The sequence below is a fragment of the Canis lupus genome, chromosome 27 (genome assembly GCF_003254725.2).
Source record: "Canis lupus dingo isolate Sandy chromosome 27, ASM325472v2, whole genome shotgun sequence".
Lineage (NCBI taxonomy): Eukaryota > Metazoa > Chordata > Mammalia > Carnivora > Canidae > Canis > Canis lupus.
In genome coordinates this window covers 31,711,699-31,736,738 of record NC_064269.1, presented here as the reverse complement: position 1 = coordinate 31,736,738, position 25,040 = coordinate 31,711,699, and the positions used below count along the sequence as shown (strand labels likewise).

The following is a 25,040-nucleotide window of genomic DNA, read 5'->3' as shown; positions in this document are numbered from 1 at the left end:
GAATAAATTGTGTTAAGTTATATGCCCAACTTATATATAAATATTTCCTAATGAATGAATGAAAGCATAAGTGAAGCAAATCTTCCCTAAATTTTCTTCTTCCTTGTCTTCATCCCCACAGCTCCAGAAGAAGAGCTATATGTCAGTCTACTAATAAATTGTATTGGATAATAAATAGTATGGGCTCTATGGTCACATTGTCCCTCTGGGTTCAAATCCTTGTTCCACCTACTAAATAGCTGTGCAATCATTTTTTCTTGGGGCTCAATACCTTAATCCCTGCAATTGTGATCAGAGCAATATCTCTTGCATAGGGTATTTGAGGATTCAATGAGATAATACACAAAGTGCCTAAAATATCACCTAAGCATTCTACCAAAAGAGCTATTATTATGAATGGAAGCTTATTTTTTATATCACATGCACTGCTTTGTCAACTCTGCAATTTGATTGTCTACTCGTCTCTTCTAAAATTACAAACTTTTCATGTTATCACAAGAAAGACTGCTGGATGTGACAGAATGTGAAAATTATGCTTTTTATTGGATCACATAAAATAGTTACACCAAGTTGTCCAAATGCACTGGTGAATTAAAGCCTCCAGCTCTTACAAATTTTTATACATATATCTATGCATTTATAAATACACACATATGTAAAAGATATATATTTTCTTCTAAAATAAAGTGCCCAAATCTTGATATGTGGGGGCATAATAGGGAAAAAAAATCATAAAGTTTTATCAGTTACAGACTGTACTTTCACAATATAAGGATCTGTTTTACACACATTTATCCAGGTATAGTGAACTTTAATTACTCATTCTTTTCTGAATTCTGAGTGAATTAATTTATCCAAAATATTAGAAGTCATATAGCCAATTTAATGAATCAGAAGCTAATTTTTCTTACTGTGCCTAGCATTAAATCCTTCGCTTCCCAATGGAAGGGTAGTTTAGCTTCATTCTTAATTTTCCTGTGTTTTGGACTGTTGTCTTTCTGCTAAGATGATAAGTGGAGAGATAAATGAATCAGACACCTCTAATTCTAAATCCTCTATTAGCATTCAATAAAAATCAGGGTTTGGTGAAAAAAACTTTTAATGTCTTTACATTGCCCTGGGCTTGGTGAGAAATAGCCCAGCAGGATCTGAATTGAAGTATCCTGCTGCCTCTCTTATGATGAAATCTTACTGAAGCGACAGAAGAATCAGAGTACAGTGATCAAGAGCTCATTGAGAGAACCCACTCAAAATGAAATGGAACTCTACTACAGTGGAAAACTTTGTGACAACAGGTTTGAATTTAAGAGCAGAATAAGGGCTAAAAGAAAAACTAGATAATTTAAGATAAGTAAGAAAATTCTCATTTCAAATAGGAACTAGGGTTCTACTCCCTGCTCCAGTATCTCAGCTTTCTTCCTGGGGTTTTATTGTATTTTCTATTATCTTACACTTTTAAGATGATCATTTGCAGTCTTTGACAAGGAATGGAATTTCAAAATGCCTTTGAAAAGCCTTCAACCTATTGAAGCAAGGTGAGGATGCCTAAAAATAGCTTAATATGAACCCAGCCATTTCATAATCTCTGGTGATTACAGGTTCAGACAGCAATAGAGTGGATCTTATTCAAGCAGGAAAGGGAGAAATTGTCAGCACTAAAATCGCATAAAACACTCTATAACTTCTCAACATATGGAAGACCTGGGAACAATGGGAAGTCCAGACATTTCTCAATGTCAGAACAAGGAATGGAGTATTTTCTTTTATTTTGAGACGAAGAAGGGGGAAAAATGGGCAAGAAAGTGTTTCTAATTACCTGACCCACTTCAGTAGGGTCTTTTCAAGAACAGAGCCACCTAACTACTGATTTTAGTGAGCATCTTGTTAATGGCTTGCTTGACATGTGTGGTGGAGCTTCGTCGCCTTGTCTTGCCCTGGACCATCCTCCTGCGACGCACCTCTCGACACAGCTCATAGAATATCTCCGTGATGTTTCCTTCTCCAGTGCAAGCAGAACACTCATAAAAAGCACATGCCAATTCGGTGGCCAGCTTCTCCCCTTCTTCTGTACTAACCTGTCTGGAGTGGTCCAAATCAGCTTTGTTTCCAACCAAGATAAGAGTCACATTCTTAGGCTTTTTTATCTCATCCAGGATGTTCTTAAGTGGGAGAACTTCCTCAAAACTTCCTCGGTCAGTAATGTCATAGACCAGCACAAAGCCTTCCCCCCATCGCATGTGTCCTTCCCTCTGAATGGTATCTTCCTGTTGACAAGGAAACAATGGCAGTTGGGGAATTGGAAGTCATTTCAGTGTATAGATGTTGCTCATGCTAATAATTAGTCCTTAATTACTATTCTTTATGTTTGGTGTCATTAAAATGTCTTGATAGTATGCCCATACAAGCTTACCTTCTCAATCAGCTTGGAATAGAAGCATTACTTACTCACAGACAGATATGTCAAGGAACTAAAAACATTCTAACTGCATAGACCTTTTACTTTCTGCTTCTAATTTTCTACTGGACATATTATTAAATCCATAATTACAAGAACTATAAAGAAATTATCTTAGTTGAGTGCACTGCCTCCAAGGCTTTTCATCACAATTAAAGAATCGGCAAATAGGTAACAAACAAGTAGCTCTTTGCCACCCTTTAGAGATCAGATTTAGAGGCACAGCTTAGTAAGTGGTTTTGATTTCGTTTTTTGCTTTAATCTCTTTTGCCTGCGGATCATAAACAATTGGGCACCAGGGACAGAAAAACAGTGAAAAATTGTATAGTGAGTCAAACTCAAAGCCAAGGGCTTTTGGCTTTTTTTTTTCTATCTAAACACCCCCAAAATATTACACCATCCCAATAATGATAGAAACTCATTTGAAGTGATTTTCAAAGGGGGTGATCACTCTTTCCTAGGAAAGCAGCATGCGAGATTTGAAAATGCATTGCTCACATGGGCTTATATAACTCTGCAGGTATGTAAGTCCCTACCATGTCTCTCTAGAATCAGGGATGGGTGGCAGGGAAAGCATATATAATGAGGTGATGATGAGAAATAAAAGTGTCTAGCTGGTTTCAAGAACATTTCTTGGATTAAATACATTAGTTCAAGTCTTCTTCAGGTCATAGGTCACTGATAGAGCACCATGGAACCTTTCAGCTTCCTAACTTTCACTCCTATCGGTCATTTTATTCTTGGGAACTAAGCTTAGCTATGAACCTAGCTGTAATCTCAGAACTGACTGACATTAGGACAAATTTATGTTAGCTTCCTTTGTTATGGATTGCTTATTATACAATTATGTAGCTCAAATCTTCAATAGGATGTTGTGAAGTCTGGAAAGAATATTACAGGAGAGATTCCTAAAATATTCTGAAAAAAGATTTGGAGGTTATATAAGTTTAGAATATAATATATACTGAAACTCTTAAGGATTCATCTTATACCTTGGCATAGAAGGCTCTGAGAACTTCCCTATAACAATACTTGTTTAACTCTATCAGAGCATTTCAAAATACTTAACCATGAACCTCTTAATATCGTGCCAAAATATATGTGGGTAATTCTATTCTAGATGATGTCATCTGGATGTTATAGTATTTTCAATCCTCCTCCCATCCTGCTAAAGTACTGGGTAATTTATATAGGTATGCATACATAAGCTGTTCCATATATGTTAGTATATAAATAACTAGATAATCAAAGAGAAAAGTCTTTAGGCATCATTAGTTAGTTGGAGGAAGGTGTCTTAATTTTATTCATAGTATGCATGTATACATCTCATTTTTATTTGATCCAGGAAATTTTTATCTGAACCCTTTATTCACCTGACCAGCAGTATCTAGTATCTCCATGGTGACAACTTCATCATCGATGGTTGCTTGGTGTCGATAGGTGGATTCTGAGAGAATGAGCAAAAAAAGATAAAAAAGCAAATTAGTTCATGATTTAATTTGATGTTTAAATTACAAAGTTGTCATAGAAGTACATCTGTTTATATAGCATAAGGGAATGTGCATCCTAGAGAGGAGAGGATGGATGTGCAAGAATGTGCCATTTCTACACTCTTTGAAATCCTAGAAGTACAGGTTCTCATGTGCGAGTCACAGATTTTCAGGGTATATAGCATGAGGGTATATCACCTGAGAGAATCTTTGTCTCTTTGCTCATTTTATTCTCCTATGAGGCCAGCTTCCTGATGTTCTCTTCCTTCTAAAATAAGGCCTCTACATCCTAGACTGAGAAAATGATTCCCACAAAATGCCTTCTACCTTGATATTCCTAAAATCCTGTTTCAGGGAATCACAGTTAGTTATTGTACCTGACAAGATGACATATAAGCAGGAGTTGTTCATTGCCTTCAAGACTCCAGCCCTGGAAATGCAGTGGACATTAGATAAGGTGGATAAGCCATTCATGTAAAAGATGACCATGTAAAGCTATGAGAAACCCTTGTGGCAGTAAAAGGCAGTTAGGCTCCATGTTTGGTGGTTGTGAGGAAAGCAGAGGAGGGCTGGGTTGCACAGAGAGAGATGCAACAAAGCAGAGTTCTCCTGCTCATGTTACCTCTTCAAGGTAGAAAAATGACAATAGCTCAGTGCCAGCTGAAGGCTGGTAGGGTAATATCAGAGAGGTCCCCAAACTCTACTGGGGTAAGGAGAAGTCAGCAGATACAAGAACTTTGGGTGGTCTAAGTGTGCCTTTCACCACATGACATGGCCAGAGGTTAAAATAAATACCAACTGGTACTGCTCTGTATAAAAACTAAAACAGTTGAAATAATGAACTCAACAAATGATTGACTGAGCCAATGAAGGTCAGGTTGAAGAACTCTTTCAGAAGGCATCAGTACATGATAAGAAGAAGGAAACTGTAAAAGTAAAATATAAGAGAGATGGATAATTGAAATAGACATGTTATTATCTCTTATAAAATGAGCCTCAAAGAGAATAAAATACACTTGGGGGGGGCAGTGAAAATACTTGAGGCTGTAATAACTGAGAATTTCCCAGGAGGGAAGGTCTTGAAACAGTTCAGATCCAAAGGACTAAAAGGACAAACAAGGAAAACATCATATATAAACTATATATATATATATATATATGAAACATATATAAAACATCACAGCAAAATTTAGGGATATCAGTGATAAAGACAAATTTTAAAGGGTCAACAGAAAAAAAGCACATCACCTATAGAAGGACATGACTCAGATTGACATTAGACTTCTCACCAGTAAAACTGAACTTGAGATCCCAATGGAGTAAAATAGACTAATCAAACCACACCAAAAGCAATCAAGAATTATAATTCTTGATGATACCAATATACTGGGGTGGGAGGAGTGGGGAGACACAAGAGGCAGTTCTTTTTTAACCACAGTTTTTGTTACTTTGCTACAAATATAATCTCCTACCTAAAAGACAAACTGCAGAAAGGAAGCTTAACTAAGTAGCATAACCCAGCCTTCTGCCTGCCATCAGCCCTGTGTCATGAACATTGCCATAGGCATGGCACATGGCTGAAATCTTTTCTGAACAGTACAATTTAAAAATGAAGTTATGTTCAATATATTTTAAAAGAGCATATTTTGCAGTATTGTTATTCTGTTAGAATAGGTAATCTGTATGTGGTATGTACAATGATTCTCAAGTCTAGAACATTCCATCCTCCTACTCTTTATGTTAAATGAGAGATTATTATTTTGCGTAATTTAATGCTCTAAAATACCATGTGTAGCAACTTCTCATCTATACATGTTCTCTTAACTACTTCCTTTTGCGTCTTCAGTGCTCCAGTTTGACAAGGAGAGGCCCAGACAGCAGCATGCATGTTAGGATCTATACCATTTCTGTTTCTTCCACTACTGTTCTGTGGTGGCCTTTGTGCTACCTTCCTTTTTAAAAGGGCTGGCATCAGCCTTAGGGCCTGAAAAACAGAGTTCTGGGCTCTCTTCCATTTCTTTACACCAAAAGTTGTCTGACAGACAGGGACATTTTTCTCTGTTGCTTCCATGATAAATAGGATATGTATTTCAACCACAGAAGGCCACAGTAGGGGGGAAATAAAATATAATGAAAATTGTATGAAGTTGTGTGATTCTTTGGCTGTTTGTTAACTGAAACGAAAATGATGGAATGCAGGAAATGAGGGAATGTCTGCCACAGACATAGCAGCGGGGAGTAGCAGTGATTTCATCTAAGCTGAGTATTGGTTTCATGCCATTTTGAGCCTTTTCTCTTTAAGCCTTTTCTCTCTCATTAGAAACCCATATCTTCATGTAAACAGTGAAGTATAGCCCACGCAGGCAAAATGTTGTGCCTCTAAGCGCTAACTTTAATGAAGCTAATTCTAAAAAAACATATTAAGCACTTTTTGGAATTAAACTTCACTATTCATTCTAAAACAAGAGAAAATGTGTATATGTGGGGAGAGTGGACACACCTTTTATTTTGTTTATGCTAACCTAAAATAGAAATTCCGAGTCTTTTTTTCTTTTTAAAAGGAAGGGGGGGGGTGATTGTTTAAGGCATATATCTAAATGAACCAAAATATCATACACTAAAGACCAATATTAGTTTCAAGATGCAATTTGGTATATTAAAAATTATATCTGAATTGCATTGTATATGAACAATACATGATCTAAAACCTGCATTCAGTGACATTTCTATCAATAGAAGTATATTTTGTATACTCCAAGAGAACTTGATGCTCAAAGAGATGTTGTAGATGCTTAATCCTTTACTGATTTAGCTTTTTTTGTGTATTTCGACATATTAATATGGACATTTAGCCAGTACAGTAACAACAGCAGTTAGTAATGTTGATTTATGCTACAGTGGAAATTGTACTGACTTGAGTTCTGTTACTGGTCTAACCTCACACAAGCCACATAATGTGGGATGAATTTACTTCACTCGACTTGTTTCCTTATTTGCCTAATGACGACCTCAATGTTCCCTGCTGTGCCAATACTGAATAGTTTCATGAGTTGGCTAAGTACCTCTGTTTTAGTATCCAATTCAGATAATTTGTTCTGGGTGTGCCTGTCTCTTGTGTAAACCTTTCTTTCCAAACAGTGGGTACTGTGAAGCAGGAAGGAAGAACTAATCCCAAAATCCAAGTGTCATTGGGTCTGTCTCCCAATTCCTACCCTCGTTCCTATCTGAGCCTTTACTAACGAGAGAGAGATGCCATAATCCATTCGAACACAGAGTAAAAGGTGCCTCCAAGATGGTAATAGTAGTGGTAAGTGCTGATATGCAGTCTCTCTCTTCTCCAGACACCAACACACACACACACACACACACACACACACACAACCATACACATCTAAGCCTTTGTCCATATGCTCTGCCACAATCAGCACTCTTCTGAGGGACTCTCAGAAGCAGGGATTCAGTTCCTGTTGGGGATCTAATCAGAACACAGACCCTGTTGCAAATAGAACACTACACTCACCACCATAAAGCACTTTTGCTGGTCAGATGGTGCAAGTCCCAAACCTCAAAGGCTTCAGTGCTGGTTTTCAAATGCTAGTCATAGACCAGCTCTGATCCCTGACAAACATTTCACTGCGAAATGAGAAAAATTTAAGGAAAACTAAAATTGCCTAATGTAAAGAACTGAACTTTTTTTCTTAGATTATAGCCTTAAAACATTTGGATGTTAAGTATACTTGCCATTCTATGAAATGCAAGTGCAAATAGAATATTTAATTTAGGGACCCCCTGGGTGGCTCAGCAGCCTTCGACCCAGGGCATGACCCTGGGGTCCCGGGATCCAGTCCCACATCAGGCTCCCTGCATGGAGCCTGCTTCTCCCTCTGTGTCTCTGCCTGTCTCTCTCTCTGTATCTCTCATGAATAAATAAATAAAATCTTTTAAAAAAAGAATATTTAGTTTAAAATTAGTTTTAAATAATTTTAGTTCTCTCTCACCTCTGTGCCTTGTTTGTATCTCTAATGGCAGTTCCTATGATAATACCTCTCTTTAGAAGACCAAAAAGCAAAACCTACTGAAATGAAAAGTCCGGGAATCATTTGCTATTATAGATGCAAACATTTTCTTCTTAGTTGTACTTCAGAGCAGTAAATATTCAACTTCCCTAATATGTCGAATGGTGCTCATAGTCTTTGGCTTCTCATGGAGCAGTAATTCTATTATAGGTTGAAAACACTGCACTATTAAAAAATGTTGCTACCTATTTTTGTTGAAGTATAATTAACTTAGAGTGTTATAGTATGCTCCAGGTTTTTGAAGAAGGCTCTGGATTCAGAATTCAAGGCTGTTTTGGCAAATATGCCACTTAGCTTTTTAATGGTAGCTTTCCTTTCTCGTGGTGGTTTTGAAACGCTATGATAGTGTAAAGTCAAGCCCAGGAAATGCTTGATTCATCTTGCATCAAATAGATGGGAACCTCCTGTAGGCTTGAACATTGGTGACTTCTAGCATGCACACACACACACACACACACACACACACACACACACACACACACACCAGTTTCCAGGGTGAGTTAATGAAACCCTCACCTAGAAGTGAGTCATACATCAGATACTCCTGAAGTCTGATCAAGGCTCTTGTTGCTTAGCAGCAGTAATCCTTTCTGAACAGTACAGTACAAGGTCACTCAATAAAGTTTCATTGTTCCTAGTGAGGGAAGCCTGTATTATAAATAACCAATGCAGGCAGATTTCTATTAACAGCAGTTGTTTTTCAGAAGGAATAAAACAAAAGGGACAATGATTCACCTAAGACTAAAAATAGTAACATTAGTTACTGGAACATATTCAGAGAGGTAAAAAAAAAAGAGATAATTTTTTATAAGCTTCATCTTTTGTTGAAATATACTAGGATTGCTAAGTAAAATCAGGATTTTTCTACTGAACTCCGGTAAACCATTAAGGTTCTCAGGAACTATAATCTTTGTAAAGCTTATATAAGTAATAAAAATATCAGAGGAGAGTGGGACAAAAATAGATAATAAATGATTTTTTAAAAACAAGTGCATGTTTGATACAAATATATCATTTTAAGATTAGATTGCACTTATATTAAAAACATGTTAAAAATTACTGATGTTAAAAAACGATTTAAAAGCAAAAACAGAGAAGTAAAGACTAATAAAAATAGATATGTTATTAGATCATAAAAAACTGAATACTATAAAGAGGTGAATCTTCCCAAAGTAATTTATAGTTTTAATTCAATTCCAGAAAATCATGTCATGCTATTATAGAGTTTTAAAAATTGGCCTTAGAGAATAGACTAGAAATACTAGCCAAAGTAATTTTGTATAAAGTTTAAGAAAGAAGACCTCTCTACTGTGTGTCAAAATGTTCTAAAGAGCACAATTATGAAAAGTGTGTGGTATTGGTGGTGGATATAAAAAAAAAAGCAAATCTAGAGCTGCATCCTAATGTAAATGACCCAATGTACTAAAAAAAAAAAAAAACAGGTTTGGAAGTAGGGAGAAAAGGTGGGGACTATTTAGTAAATAGTAGCAGGACAATTTGTCAACTATTTGGAAACACTGTTGGATCTTGAGCCTGTACTTCTCACAAAAGTAAGTCCCAGATGGATCAAGAAGTTAAAAATTAAATAAACTTAAAAGATCACTCTGTATTCCTGTCTCTGGTCAGTTTTTCTTCATAGTATTTATCACTTTTTGACATATATTTGTTTATTGACTCTTCTGTATTTACTAGATTGTTAGTTCAAAAATCCAGAGGCTTTCCTTTCCTGCCTATTGATGTATCCTCTGCACCTGGAATAATCTGATACATAGGAGATGATTTATGATATTTGCTGAATAAGTGAATAAAAGCAATAAAAGGAGGCATATATGGAAAGAAATATCCCTTTTTACCTGAACACTTGTAAGCTTGGAGTCATAACCAAATCAAAACAAAATGAAATTAAAAAAAAAAAAAAGGAATAATTGCCCATTACACTATTCTAAGGCCAGCTCAGCCTGGATCCTGTTACTGGTAAGGAAACAATGTCTCTCCCTCCTTCTCTGGATTGAAAGTTGTTGCCCTTTACAAAACCAGCCTGGGTCCCAGATGTGTAAGGAACAAAAACTCAAAAGATTATTTCAGAGTAAAATCTGAAGCTGAAATTAGAACCCAGGGATTGTCAGCATTGTTTTGAGGATGACAACAAAATAGGTATCTATTGGACTAGGTATAGGTATGTTTTGGACTATTTAAAAGCATGATGAATGCTTCATACATCAATATTATGCTACTTTCAAGATCCACAGACATTAATTTTTGCTGCTTCTTTTTTTCTTTTTTAAATAGGCTTTACTCAGATCCACTGAAGAGAAACAGTTTATTTTTATGTTTTCCCCAAATCAGTATTCAGACAGTTTATTTTATTGTAATACTCCCCTCAGCATGCCAGTCTCTTCCACACCAGATTAGTCTTGTCCACTGGTGTCCTCCTTCTCCCACTAGAATGAATGATACTACATTTCCCGAAGGGAGGGCATCATGTTGTACCCACTTCCTTCTTGTCTCGTCTCCAGTCTGACCTATTTTTTTTTCATCTATGCATGAAAACCCTGCATGGTTCTAAGCACAGACAGCATGAGACACATGTCTAGTTTCTTTAAAGACTTTGCATGATTTGATAAGGCACTTCCCAAGCAACTGGTAGGTGCTTCAAAATGTTGCAAAAGAAAATGTCATTGCCGCTTTTAGGTCATAAACTTTGACTGGAAAGAGGAGGAAACAAAATTTGACCTACCAAGAGTGGGATCATATTCCCAGATGAACCGTTTGGTCAGGAATCTCACTACAAGAGCTGTGGAAAAAAAAGAGCAACATTTCAAACAAATTTGTTAATTTTCTTATAGTTCTTATCCTTGTATCGAAAGAGAAATAGCTCAGACAACCATAGTGCTTTATATTTCTTGGCACATAAACTCAATGCATTTATTTACGTTTATTCAAGTACTTTTTCAATTTCATATTGTGGCCTAAAAACTTGTATAATGTTTTAATGGTACATTAACAGGTTAGATTTGTTCTTTTAGTTACAGGGTTAAAACAAACAAAAGACATCACAATGTGAAAATGCTCACATATAAAATTTTTAGCAAAACAATAAATTTGGATGTGTCACAATATAGGTGTCTAAAGTTTGAATATTGATAACAATTAATAGCAGTGAGTTGAAAACACAAAGAATTTTAACTGTAATGAAAAGATCACTAGGTGGTAATTTGCATTTAAAAAATAGATATTTAAATGGGCATTTGGGCGGCTCAGTCAGTTAAGCAGCTGACTCTTAATTTCTTCTCAGGTCATGATCTCAGGGTCATGAGATTGAGCCCTGCACAGGGGGAGTCTGCTCGAGATTCTCTTTATTCCTCTCTTTCTGTCCCCCCCACCCCACTTGTGTGTGTGTGTGTGTGTGTGTGTATACATGCTCTCTCTCTAAATAAATATTTTTAAAAACCCAGCTATTTAAAATTAAGGATTTTATTAATGACTCATTAAAGCTCATCAAAGATGAAACTGATGAAACAGTACAGTCAGAGGTAGGGTCCTGAACCGTGTGAAACACTACTTGCCTGATCTTCTCAACCCTTACTTCATCTCTATGAGGCAGATACTATGATTGTTTCCATTTTTCAAATAAGGAAACTGAGGCTCTGAAAGCTCAACAAATTTCACTGAGTTCACTTAGCTAGTTAGTGGCCAAGTCAGGACTTGAGCCGTGTAGTCTGTTTCCAAAGCCGGTGATTTATCCATTATTCTGAAGTTAATTTAAGGCCTGGGCCATCCAGATAATACTTGACTAGAACCTGGTGACAGAAGGAGAATTGGTAAAATGTGTCGGCTCCAATGTCCTTAAAAACTGGTAGGACATGGGGCACCTGGGTGGCTCAGGGGTTAAGGGTCTGCCTTTGACTCAGCTCGTGATCCCAGGGTCTTGGGAACAAGCCCCACAGTCGGGCTCCCTGCTCAGCAGGGAGTCTGCTTCTCTCTCCCCCACTCCCCCTGCTGTATGCTAGCGTGCTCTCTCTCTCTGTGTCAAATAAATAAATACAATCTTAAGAAAAGAAAACCAACAACCGATGGGACACATGCTCAACATTTTCCTGTAGGTGTACTGAAAACAGCAGCTTTTAATCTTTAAAATATTCTTTTTTGGAAAAGGGTGTCACAGACACTTTGAAAATGGAATGAGAGCTTGGAATCTGTTCCCTGGTGAAGTGCATATTATGTGCATTTTGGCAAACAACTTCAGCAGGCTAATGAGCCCTCTGAAGACCTTCTGTGGTCTTCCTGGGATCCCACTGATCCTCACTAAAGAATGTCTATCACATTTTATAGTTTAAAAATATCTATTATTAGAGGGTTTTTTTTTTTTTATTTTTACCAAAAGGCCCTGGATGTATGAGTCTAAGGATACTCCTGGAAGAAACAGAACTAGTTATTTGGAGATTACTGTTAGTTTCTTTGTTGCCCCTGCAGGATCAGCAGAAGTGTATCGTCCCTATCATAGTGTCTTATGTGAGAGATCACAGTGCAAATTACGATGAGAACCTCATAAAACAGACCACAAACATATGTGGCTTGGCTGGAGACTGAGAGTAGCAATGTTCTTTCTAATTACAGAGTGTGAGTCTGAATTTAAGCCAAAATATTTGCAGTGCCTAAAGTAGCAAGGCCACTGACCCTATAATACTTCCCACAGTGAGTGTACTTGTGGTTTTATCTGCAATTTTCAGTCTGTCACTGTTCACTCTCTTGAGAATCCTTTTTTTTTTTTTTTTTTTTGGGTGTGTAAGACGCAGTAAGCAGTAGACAGATATTTTTCTGTTTTTAAATTAGCATGTTAGGAAACATAACTAACTGCCTACAGTATCCATAGTTCACCTTTTGTTAGAATATGTAGTTTTAACTCTAAAAGTTTCAACTGGAAAAATACATTGATCAGACGTCTTTAAGCAATAATGTAGTAAAATTAAAGTCTTACATAACTGAAGTTTGAACTTCCCCAATTCTAAGACCATTTAAACTTCAATTATTTCTTCAAGAAATCTTTCTAAAATGTATTTGAGACTCCATTGCCTTTCAAAACTGAGTATATTGAACATAACCAAATCATTTAAAAATGCCTAGATCTTAGTTAACCTGGATTAGTACCCTATGCAGTTACACAATAATACTTTCAGAATCCATAGAATGGTTGAAGCAACACAACTCTAGAATGCTAGGGCTTTAAATCATTTTAGTTTTTAAGTATATATATTCATATGTACATAGCTTTTTTTCCTCTCTCAAATACCATGGCTTTCTCTCTTTTTTAAAAGATTTTTAAAAAAATTATTTATTTGAGAGAGAGAGAGAGAGAGAGAGAGAGAAAGGGAGAGAGAGAGTACAAGTGCATGAGAGGGGGGAGTGGCAGAGAGAGAGGGAGAAACAGGCTCCCCACTGAGTAGGGAGCCTGATGTGGAACTCGATCCCAAGACCCTGAGATCACGAGCTGAGCCAAAGGCTGGCACTTTACTGACTGAGCCATTCAGGTGCCCCTGGCTTTCTCTTTTTGCCACAGTCACTGAGACCACCTCCAAATCCATCTGTATGCTTCCTTTGTTACTTTTATTATTCCCAAGACCGATAAACCATATTAACAAGCTTGTTAGAATTTTTCTCACATTAGAGTAAATTAGCTCTGTGGTTGGATACTAAGGAAGCCGTTCTATGAATATAAACAGGATTCTGGTGACCTTTGAGATGTCATGTTTGTTGTTGAGAAGCTGAGTTATTGGTTCAGTTGCAGAAAGCCACCTTCCAATGGGGCAGCGTTGCTAGGCTTTGTCATTGAAATCAATCTAAACATTTCTAATATTGTTAAGAGACACACATTATTATTTGATGGCCATTTTAACAATAGTATCATACTTTTAAAATTCATTCTATTTTTTTTATTGGAGTTCAATTTGCCAACATATAGCATAACACCCAGTGCTCATCCCATCAAGTGCCCCCCTCAGTGCCCATCACCCAGTCATCCCCACTCCCTGCCCACCTCCCTTTCCACCACCCCTTGTTTGTTTCCCAGAGTTAGTTTTTTATTTTAAAAGATTGATTTATTTACTTGAGAGAGAGACAGAGAGACAGAGGGAGAGTAGAGGAAGACAAGCAGATTCCCACTGAGTGGGGAGCCCAATGCAGGACTCGATCCCATGACCTTGAGATCATGACCTGAACCAGAGTCAAGAGTCAGATGCTTAACTAACTGAGCCACCCAGGCGTCCCCAATTCAGTCTATTTCAAATGCAGCAAAAAACATCCAAACCACATTGAAGAATTGACATGCCTTATGTTTATTCTTGAAGGACATGTTTTTATTTCTCTCACACACAGATTATTCATGGAAAAGACAAGCACATTGTCTATATTTTTAAGCTTTCAAAAGTATTTTAATTGAAAATTATTAGTCTCAAGAATGAAAATAACTTTACATCTGTGGAAGGGATTTCTGTTAAAGGCTCTATTATTTACATTGTGTCTGAGGTACTTTTGTGACATTCACCATTTACCGATGGAATCATAGAACTTCAATATTATTTACCCACAAATTTGATTATAATTTTATTTAGGAAATATGACTTTCACATGGGATATGTCTTGCCATGTCTCACCTCTTCCACCACTACCACTCTCATCACATGATTTCACCTGTTAATGATAATACAATTGCTTCCTCAGTAGTGTTCATCCTTCAGCTGCACTCCCAGAACTCCCTCAAACTATTCTCCACAAAGCAGCCAATGCTTCTGTTAAATCATCGCATGCCACATCTTTTCCCCAAATGCTCCCTGACTTTATCTCATTGGATAAATATTTATTGAGTGCCTACTCTATCAGGTTCTATTTTAGGACTTTGGACTAGTCCAGTAAATAAGTGAGGTCATTTCCTGCCACTCCCCCAGTCATGCATTCCGTAAATCTACTACTACTACTAGTACTGTTAATATCACTACTACCACTACTAGTAATAATAGTAATAATAAAAAAACTGAAAAGCTATTTTATTGTTATTATTATTTTACTTGATTTTTTCTTTAGAATCTGTATTCCTGAGGGCATTTAATTGGTTTATCACTGTTTTCTAGTATGGGGAACATTGTCTGGCACACAGTAGACTGCAAAACACTTGTTGAATAGATGAAAAAGATACATCAATCCTTGTTACAGCTCACTCTTCTTAGAGTTAGATAATAACCAGGGGTTGAGAGAAGCAGCAGAAAAAACAAAGCAAGAGAATTCACAACAAAACCATGCCATGTTTCCATAACTTTTTCTTGAAAGTTTATATAAATATATAATCTGCAATGCCTTCTAATGGGTACTTCATAATCCTCCTACAAATTATACTTCTGTAGTTTTTTTAAATGATTAAAATACAGAATTGATTTAATTTTCTTTTGAATACCTTTTCCTCTTCATCCCAACTAGCCTGAGCAAAAGTCTTGATGTAAAATGGTGGTATGGATAATCTTTATGTTTGCTAGCAATCTGATATAAGATCTTGTTTTCCCTGAAGTTTTGAGGTTTGACATATTTAATTGGTTGCAGGTAAGTTTCTGCATTCTGAAATATCTTATTTTCTTCCCTTTGCCTTGAAAACCTACCTTTCCACTAAATAAGCCAAACTTGTCTAAAAGTTAGAGAAGAACATTTTGCTTAATGTATTACCTACTTGAATAACTCTGCATTATATACGGTTTATTTTTATATTACTATAACTGAATTTCATGATTATCTATGAAAGCTGCCTTCTAGCAAAATGGAAAATTCACTAGGTAGAATTTAATCCAAGGAAATATTATTTAATGGCACATCAATTTAATAATTCCATCGGATAGTTCATTTATAAGCAGATGCTAAAAGGTAACATTTCTATATTAAAATAATTATGCCATTTCTAAAAATTAACAAGTCTGGGTGAGTTATTCAAAATGATTTCCAATGTCATTATCAAGAAGAAAATATCAAAAGTACCAACTTTAATGATCAGAATCATATTTTAAAATCATGGTTGAGGGGCAGCCTGGGTGGCTCAGTGGTTTAGTGCCTGCCTTCAGCCCAGGGCCTGATCCTGGAGACCTGGGATCGAGTCCCATGTCAGGCTCCCTGCTTCTCCCTCTGCCTGTGTCTCTGCCTCTCTCTCTCTCTTTCTTTCTCTCTCTTTCTCTCTCTCTGTGTCTCTCATGAATAAATAAATATATAAATCTTAAAAAAATCAATAAAATCATGATTGAATATGATCTGTATGGTAAACCAACTTTCAGAAAGAAATGAACTTTTCAAGGTAAATGAACACTAACACACATGATAGCCTCAAAAAAATTTAAAAATATACTCAAGAGAGATTCTGACAGAACTTTCAAATATTACTTTTCAGGCTCATGTTCTTAAAACAATTCTTGTGATGCCATTATTTTTCACTTCTACGGTTTACAAAATAACCTGAGGTGACCCAATTAACAGTGTTTATAATACAATTGTTTTGTAGATCCTTAAGTATATATGGTCCCCAAAATATTTGTGGTTATTATTCTTCTCTATAGGTCTCTTGAAGAAGTGTCCTTAATGTGAAAATTTAGTCCTTTTGTCTGAAGGGAACTTTCTTATTTCACTGATATATATTGAATGCTCTATCACTTAAAGCAGTTTCCAGTTACCTGTCCTCTCCAAACTTCAGCTTTCTCATCTATAATATATGGATAGCAATACTACCCTATGGCTCAGAGTTGATTCCCTTGCTTCCCCTGATCCTCACACACTTTCTCAACCTGAATTTCAATCACTTCCAGTAGTGTTCCTTATGCTTAAATCAGCCTGCCAGATTGTTTGTACTATTTAATATCATGCATGTTCATCTCTGAATGCATCTAATCATGTTGTTCCTGCTGCCTTGAAGGTCCTTATCTAACAAATAAAATCCTAATCATTCTTCAAAATCTAGTTCAAATATAACCTCCTTTGTGAAACAGTTCCTTTCTCTATCAATTAGCTACTGCTGCTGAACAAATATATACCCCCAAACTCAGCAGCATGCAACAATGAATATTTATTATAAGAAAATTATAATGTGCTTATGAAACTGTGGTCAACTGATTGTGCTGGAAAAAGCCCACTAACTGTGTTTAAAACAGCCAGTTCAGATTGTTTTAGGACAGGAAAACAATTTCTGTTTCAATTAAGAGTACTTCAAAGAACACTGTTCTTCACCTAAATTCCTTTTGAATTCTGCCTGTAATCCTGGTAACACACCCAGTGAAACCCTTGATTTAATATTTGCTCAAAGATGGTGCTTGTTGTCTTCTACATTCATATAATAATGAGAACTTATTATGAATATGTATTAAGTGATGTGTATGGTTTTCATTCTGTAACCTCTGGGACCTTCATAAAAAAATACATAGTTCCTGGGGCACCTGGGTGGCTCAGTTGGTTAGTTAAGTGTCTGCCTTCAGCTCAGGTAATGAATTCAGGGTAATGATCAATCAAGCCCCACATTAGGCTCACTGCTCAGCAGGGGGTCTGCTTCTGATTCTGTCTCCCTCTGGCACGCCTCCTGCTTGTGCTCTCTCTCTGTGCTCTCACTCTCTCCAATAAAAAAAATAATAATAGAAAAACATAGTTACTTTTAAGTTGTAAGACCAGTAACTTTGAGATAGTCTTTAATGACCTTCCACAAGAGTCTACTAAGTTCAGAACATTTATGTTGCAATGAGTCTCAATTATTCTGTGAAAAAAAAAAACACAACTATTTCTGCTGAAGGGAAAGAAGGCAAAAGTGGATAATACTAGCAAAAGCATAGCCCACCACGGGTTGCCAGTATATTCACAACATGTTATCCAAATCATTTTTCTATTTTTTTAACAACAAAATGTTTCAACATTCAATAGAATTCTTAAAGCTTGAAAACTACATGAAGACATTATAATAAACATACCCAGTATCCTAAATGTGAAACTTCTCAAAATTAGACTGCCAGACCAGGAGAGAGTAGCTCTCTTCCCCCTCCTCCTCCTTTCTTCCTTTTTACAGAACGTACAGTATAATTACCTGGCCATTAGAAAACAGAGGCAGTGGTGTGTAATCCCAAGCCTGCATGGGTGGCCAAATCAACACTACATTGGTTTCAGGTTGAATTTTATAAACTATAGGTAAAATGTCACAATAGATAAAGGATTTGAAAAATAATGACAAAGAGAAAGATGAGAGAGTTTAATACCATTTGGGAACTGTTTTCTCACTTCAATAAACACATCAGTGTAAGCAGAATCATAAAAATTATGATGGGAAAGCATTTAAACGTAATGCACTATCACTAGCTTTGCTACCCACCTTCATTTGGTGAGTGTGCACCGTTAGGTCAGATGCTTTACCTTAACTTTACATACGTACTTGGTCCTTGACCAACATAGGTTTGAAATGTCTGGGACTATTTGTATGCACATTTTTTAAATAAATACTGTACAACACCATAAATATATTTTCTTTTCCTCATGATTTTTCTAGTGACACTTTCTTTTCTCTAGCTTACTTTATTATAGGAATACAGTATATAATACATAACATACAAAATATGTGTTAATTGACTTAATGGTATCAGTAAGACTTCTGGTCAACAGTAGGCTATTAAGTTTTGGGGGAATCAAAAGTTATACATGGGTTTTTAATTGTATGGGAGGTTGGTGTCCTTAACCTCCACATTGTTCAAGAGCCAACTATGTGTCTTTACCCTTCACTGCCTTATAGCACAGTGTATATGTATATGTGTATATGCCTATGGATATGTATCTGTGTGCATCAATGAAGAAACCGAAGCTCAGATTATTTACATTTCTTTCTGGAATGTTTGCTCAACTTTCAGTGCCCCACCCTAACTCATTTAGTGGAATCCCCTCTTTCTACAGATGAGGAATTTGTTACTGGACAGCTTTTGAGTCCTGCTGATATGATCCTCCATGGTTATTAAACTCTTAACTTGAAAACTTTGGGGGTGAAATTGTTTGTACTTTACATAGAGGATGCATTTTGAAGAAAATATATTGTGTGATCACAAACACTGCTTTTATTACAAAAGAAAAGAATCAAAGACCTGGCAAAAAAAAAAAATAAAGTCTGAAATGTCTCTAGGAAAAATAAAGCTTGAAATGTCTCCGATATAAACTTCTGAACATTCATGAGTTTCTTTAATAGACTTAATGTAGAGCACTAATACTGTTCTTTTTATTCTGTAATCCATGGTGTATAAAAACATACAGAAGACAATGTAGTCATCCTCATGATACAATTTTGCTTCATCATTTTATTGTAGTTGACTGTATGTTTCTAAGGTGTCTTTTAGAGCTTATCATTATTATTATTTTATATAATGCAAAGATCATAACTTCTTTTGGGTGTTCCATAAATACTTCCAGGCTCATTTCTTTTTTAAAACTATGTACCCTTAAACATCCAAATAAGCTAAAAACTAGTCCACATGTTAAGCAGGTGATATAGAACTGAATCAAAGAGGAAAAGAAAGATGTATTTAGAATGGAATAGACTCGGGGCACCTAGGTGGCTTAGCAGTTGAGCGTCTACCTTTGGCCCAGGTTGTGATCCTGGGGTCCTGGGATAGAGTCCCACATCACGCTCCCCATAGGGAGCCTGCTTAGCCCTCTGCCTATATCTCTGCCTCTCTCTGTGTGTCTCTCCTGAATAAAAAATACAATCTTAAAAAAAAAAAAAAAAACAAAGAATGGAATAGACTCATAGATGGAGTTACTATTCACCACATAGCATTTCTAACTGTGTAACTAGTGAGGCACCACCTCCCCTTTAAACTGTCAATCACTGACCTTCCCAAACCATCAATCACTCCCTACCTGACATGAACTTGTTTGTTTCTTCCCTATTATAGAGCATGTACAACTGTTTTATAGATATTAATTTACATTTCTATGTGTCTTACAAATTCTGAGGCTGTAGATTAAGCCTTGTTCATCTTTATCTCCAGTGGCTGGCACATCACCTGATACCATTAAACAGGCTCAATAAATATTTGAGAAACAAATGAGAAAACAATTAAAAACTAGATAAATTATTTGGCTTCCATATTACCATTGTCTGTACGCTAGGGTGTCTTTATCATTTAAAGATAACGTGTTCTTTCAAGTACCTTCTACTGAATATATATCACCCTTCTCAGGTCCAGTGCCTAGTGCAGATGCCCATCACAAACCTGACAGACAGAGAAGGGCATGATCCATGATGCCTCTTCTCCTAGGCCAGAGAAGAACCACTATCCCTGATCTCATACTGATAGCAGCCTCAGGTTTAACTCCAACACTGCAGTGGTAAAAAGCTTCACAAAAGTAGAAATAAACATACGTACAGAAAACAGAGGGAATTGTACTCTATGTTTGCAGAGATAGTTTATTGATAAATAAATTAAATTTATGGAACCAAGAATCCACTTACTAAATGACATTAGTTGTTGGATTAAAAGTGTATATACTCTGCAAAAATATGATCAGGGAGATTTTAGTTCTGTTTTAAATCAAAACATGATTGGGAATTCTGACACGCTAAATATCAGAAGGGCAGTTTGTATTGAATCCTGACCACAAGCTTATTTATGTCTCACAACATTCTTAAAAGTAGGAATTAAGGCTCCAACTTTACATGTAAGAGACCTGAACCAAGAAGTAAATAAACTTGTCTATTTTACAAAGCAGTAAAGTGACAGAACTGAGATTAAACCCGTGTTTGTTTCCTTTAAACCTCCTGTTTTTTCCAATATTCAATACATACCACTATATTTTAGTATTTCTCTGGATATGATCTAATTCTGAATGGTTGACATTGTTTTCAAAGTGAGCATACTTCCTATGAAGAGGCATGCTTTGGAAAAGCACATTTTTTTGTTCATCACTAGATTTCTTCATCCTTGGTGGAGGGAATATCCATGACCAGAAACCATGGCAACACAGAAAGAGAATATGAATTTCAAAAAGGAAACTCTTATATAAATAAGATTTTTGTTTTTCTCTGAAGCAGGTCTTTAAGGATGCAGCAAAGGAGGAAAACAAGTGTATAATGATATAGATGTAGGGTAGAACATGATAAGCAACTGCTTCCTACTCGTTTCCTCAGACATTTGCAAGTTCATTCTTTCAACAACGACGAGGAAACCCAGAATGTCAGGAACCATTTTAGGCAGTGAAGGAAACAGGGAAGAAAACAAGATACAGTTTCTATTCTTGAGGAGATGAGAGTCTGTGCCTTTGTATGTTTCAGGAAAAATAAAAAGATCTATAGGTAGAATATTATCTAATTTAAGTCCTATTATGATGTCTGGGCAAAAGGATGAAAGCCAGACGGAGGTGAGTCCAACTGACTTTAGTGCATCAGAGAGAAAAAAACAAAATAAAATGAAAAAAAAAATCTTGTGTTTTCTGGAAGAGAAAATGTAACAGACAAAATCTAAGTAGTTTGTCTCAAGGATCAAGCCTATAACTGCTTCTGTTCCATCTTAGAGACTGCAAACCAGAAGGCTTACCTAAAATACAAGAGGAAGTTCAGTTTCACCTCCTTCCCTTTGTCACCTAGGTATATCATCCTTCTGTTAAATCAGGACTCAAAAAAAAAATACTATACATCAAATTTCCCTGTTCTCCCATTTCTGGAGTCCAATACTTATGGTACTTCATATCTTATTCCTGGGTCTTTCCTCAACCACCAACCCTCAAGTTCATGTTCTTTTTAGCAGTCCTCTCTTTTCTTTTTTTTTTTTAAGATTTTATTTATTTATTCATGAAAGACACAGAGAGAGAAAGGCAGAGATGTAGGCAGAGGGAGAAGCAGGTTCCAGGCAAAGCCTGATGTGGGACTCGATCCTGAGACCGTGGATCATGCCCTGAGCCAGGGGCAGGTGCTCAACCCCTGAGCCACCCAGGTGTCCCGGTCCTCTCTTTTCTATGATTACTCTAGCCTCCTCTAAGAAATATGGGCTGTTGTGCCTAAAATCAAAGTGAATTATAGACTGAGCCTTGGTCTAGTAGTCACATCATGTGGGGGCCAGGACAGCTCTTTGAAGTTTTGGCTTAAGAACTGTCCGTGACAGCTGAGACCAAGAATGTGCCAGTTTGGAATCTCAGGACCCACAGTGGATGGGGCTAAAAGCCTTTTCTGAACTGAGGAGCTAGACTACAAAGGAAATGTCAAAAATCATACAGCAAACAGTGTGATTTAAAATGTCAGATCTTAAAGAGAGGGGCTTGGAGCAAAGATATGGACATGGAATTCAGATTTCAGAAATACTGATATCTAAATTTAATAATTTTCCACTTGTCTTTGTTACTAAATCTTTCTCTTCTCCCTCCTCCCCTATGAGTTCTACACATATCCATTTAATTGATAAATATTTACCGAGCACATGCTAGGCACCAAAGAAAACAAGGCCGAGAGGATCCCCTAAGCAAGATATTAGAAATGACTTCACATTAGAACTAAATTTTGAGGGCAGCCCCGGTGGCACAGCGGTTTAGCGCCGCCTGCAGCCCAGGGCATGATCCTGGAGACACTGGATGGAGTCCCGCGTCAGGCTCTCTGTATGATGCCTGCTTCTCCCTCTGCCTGTGTCTCTGCCTCTCTCTCTCTCCCTCTCTGTCTCTATGAATAAATAAAATCTTAAAAAAAAAAAAGAACTAAATTTTGAGCTGGGTCTTAGATGAGTTGAAACTCATGAATGTAGGAAGGGCATTCCAAGCAAAGAGGAATGTTCAAAGGCCTAGAAGTGGAAGAGCCTGGTCTAGAACCACATGTGGTTCAAGGTAGGTTGAGTGGTCTGAGGGTAGAGTTTTGTGGAGGGTAAGTTGTGAGCTTCTTCAGAAATCAGACCAGGAAGGTGCTCCTATGTCACCTTTAAGAGCTCAGATTTTACTCTGAAATCTATGAACACACAGCAATCTGAGTAGGGGGATGGCTTAATATGAACTGGTTACTTATGGAAATTGTTCATTGTTTAGTTGCAGAGTGAGACAGAGAAATTAGTCCATAGGGCATAAAAGTCTGGGGTAGCATATTCTCTGAGACAGAATATAATGAAATAGGAGCAAGTGAAGGGGGGGGGGGGAAAGAGCAAGTCAGGTTAGGTTTGAGCAAGTGGAACAAGAGACATTAATGAGAATATCCAGATAGAGAAGTTCCATCTATCCATCTGTCCATCCATCTATCCTCTATCCTTCCATTCATCTACTCATCTATCACACATTAAACATATGCTCATTAAATATCTATCATGTCCCAGGCACTGCTTGACATATAGGCAGCTGACATCACCCTCCTGAAGCTGGAAGAAGTGATCTTTGCCCTAGTGACACTTTGTAGTGATTAGTAAATGCAATGGCCATGGTTAAGGTGTCCCATATAGGCAGTTTAAAGTAAGAAAAGAGAAGTTAGCACAAAACTCTATGTTCATTCTCATCCTATGGTGATCTTTTTAGTTTCCTTTTTAGTTTTCCCCTATCTCAACCCCTCAAAATTTCCAGCTAAACTAAAAAAGTTGATGGTTCAAGCCAAGGGACAAAAATTTGTTCATATAGCTGTAGTTTCTGAAGCAGTCCATCTCTGACGCTACCCCCGCTCCTTGCTCTGCTCCCTGGGAAGGTCAAAATAATTTGACATAAAAACTCTTAAGCCATATAAAAACACAGAAATGGAGTAATTTAATGGAAATTTAAAATTAGGGCAATATAAAAGTGAGTGCTTTGTAATGCCACAAGTTAAAATGAGAAGTAAATTAGTTCCACATGGGCGTCTAGGGATTGCTTTTAAATTATTAGGTTTAAGCCTGAAAATTTTGACTTGTCCTGCATTCTGACAAAAATATCACTGAGAGACAGAGTTACAGGAAAAATGTCAGTTCTCTTCACAAGGAATTTATTAAGGATAAGTGCTATAATCTCTAAGAATTAATAAAGCAAACACTTGTCTCTGAAAATAGCCTGAAAGTCTAGCTTCAGCGCATGCTAAGTCCTAAGAGTTGGTAAGGTAAAGGTTAATTTGATATGAAAACTGGAATTTAGAATGACAAATGAGAATGGGAAAAATGGCAGAACCCTGACTTGTAATTCCTAATATGTTTGATAGGGAGCAGAGGTTAGGGGATGCTTAGAAAGAATGTAAAATCAAAAATATTTTGTTTTAAATTTAAAAATTAACTTGTATGACTGAATAACAACAAATTATTCCTGAATTTAAATTGAAAATAGAAATAAGAGGAATTAAACTTGGAATATGGTAATCAATTGATTTGGCTTTATCCTTTGTTTGTATAGAGATTAATAAAGTTATGGATTCTGTGCCCAAGAATTCAAACCAGTTTATGTAAATTGAAAATTATTATTCATTTTAATTACAAGTGATGTTTAAGAATAAGAGTGATGTTTTACTAGAAGAACCAAGATGGCTTGGTAGGTTAAGCATCTGACTCTTGAATTCAGCTCAGGTCATGATCTCAGGGTCAGGGGATTGAGCCCCATTGGGCTCTGCACTGGGCTGGGAGGCTGCTTAAGATTCTCTCTCTCACCTTCTGGCCCTCCTTACCTCTCTCGCACCCCGTTTGACCACTTTCTCTCTCTCTAAAAGAAGAAATTACTAAATTTTCCAAACCAGGGTTTTTAACTTAATAATTTTTAATTTAATATGTTTTTATTAAAATAATATTTTATACCAAAGCATTATATTTAAACAGAATTATCTGTACTGTATTGGTGTGTTTTTTTAAATTTTCAAGAAATCTGGATATGAATTTGTATTTTTTAACTTTGCTTTTTTCTAAAAGAGGAAACATATACGGTGTTAATGTCTGAATATTTTCTATGCTTATTTTGCTAAAGAACACGAGAAACTGGCAACTGAAAACATCTGGACTTTGATGTGACATAAAAGTGATTCAGAGTCACTAAGTATCCCAGGGAAACAGAGAAGTATCTCATATAATC

General features: G+C 36.6%; 1 protein-coding gene across 6 annotated transcripts in view; it reads right to left on the bottom strand.

Annotated features, from left to right (window-relative positions):
- Nucleotides 1–524: 524 nt before the first annotated feature.
- RERG (RAS like estrogen regulated growth inhibitor) overlaps nt 525–25,040 on the bottom strand; it is a 113,454-nt gene continuing 88,938 nt past the window's right edge. For 5 of the 6 annotated variants that reach the window (XM_025455196.3, XM_025455197.3, XM_049102587.1 and 2 more), the window contains 3 exons: nt 10,759–10,815; nt 3,829–3,902; nt 525–2,264 (listed from right to left, as the gene is read on the bottom strand). In XM_025455196.3, the coding sequence (XP_025310981.1) occupies nt 1,857–2,264; nt 3,829–3,902; nt 10,759–10,815 (539 nt within the window). In that variant the 3' untranslated portion in view covers nt 525–1,856. Of the gene's footprint in view, nt 2,265–3,828; nt 3,903–10,758; nt 10,816–12,999; nt 13,164–25,040 lie in introns of those variants that run through there. The other variant, XM_025455199.3, reaches the window with a different exon arrangement.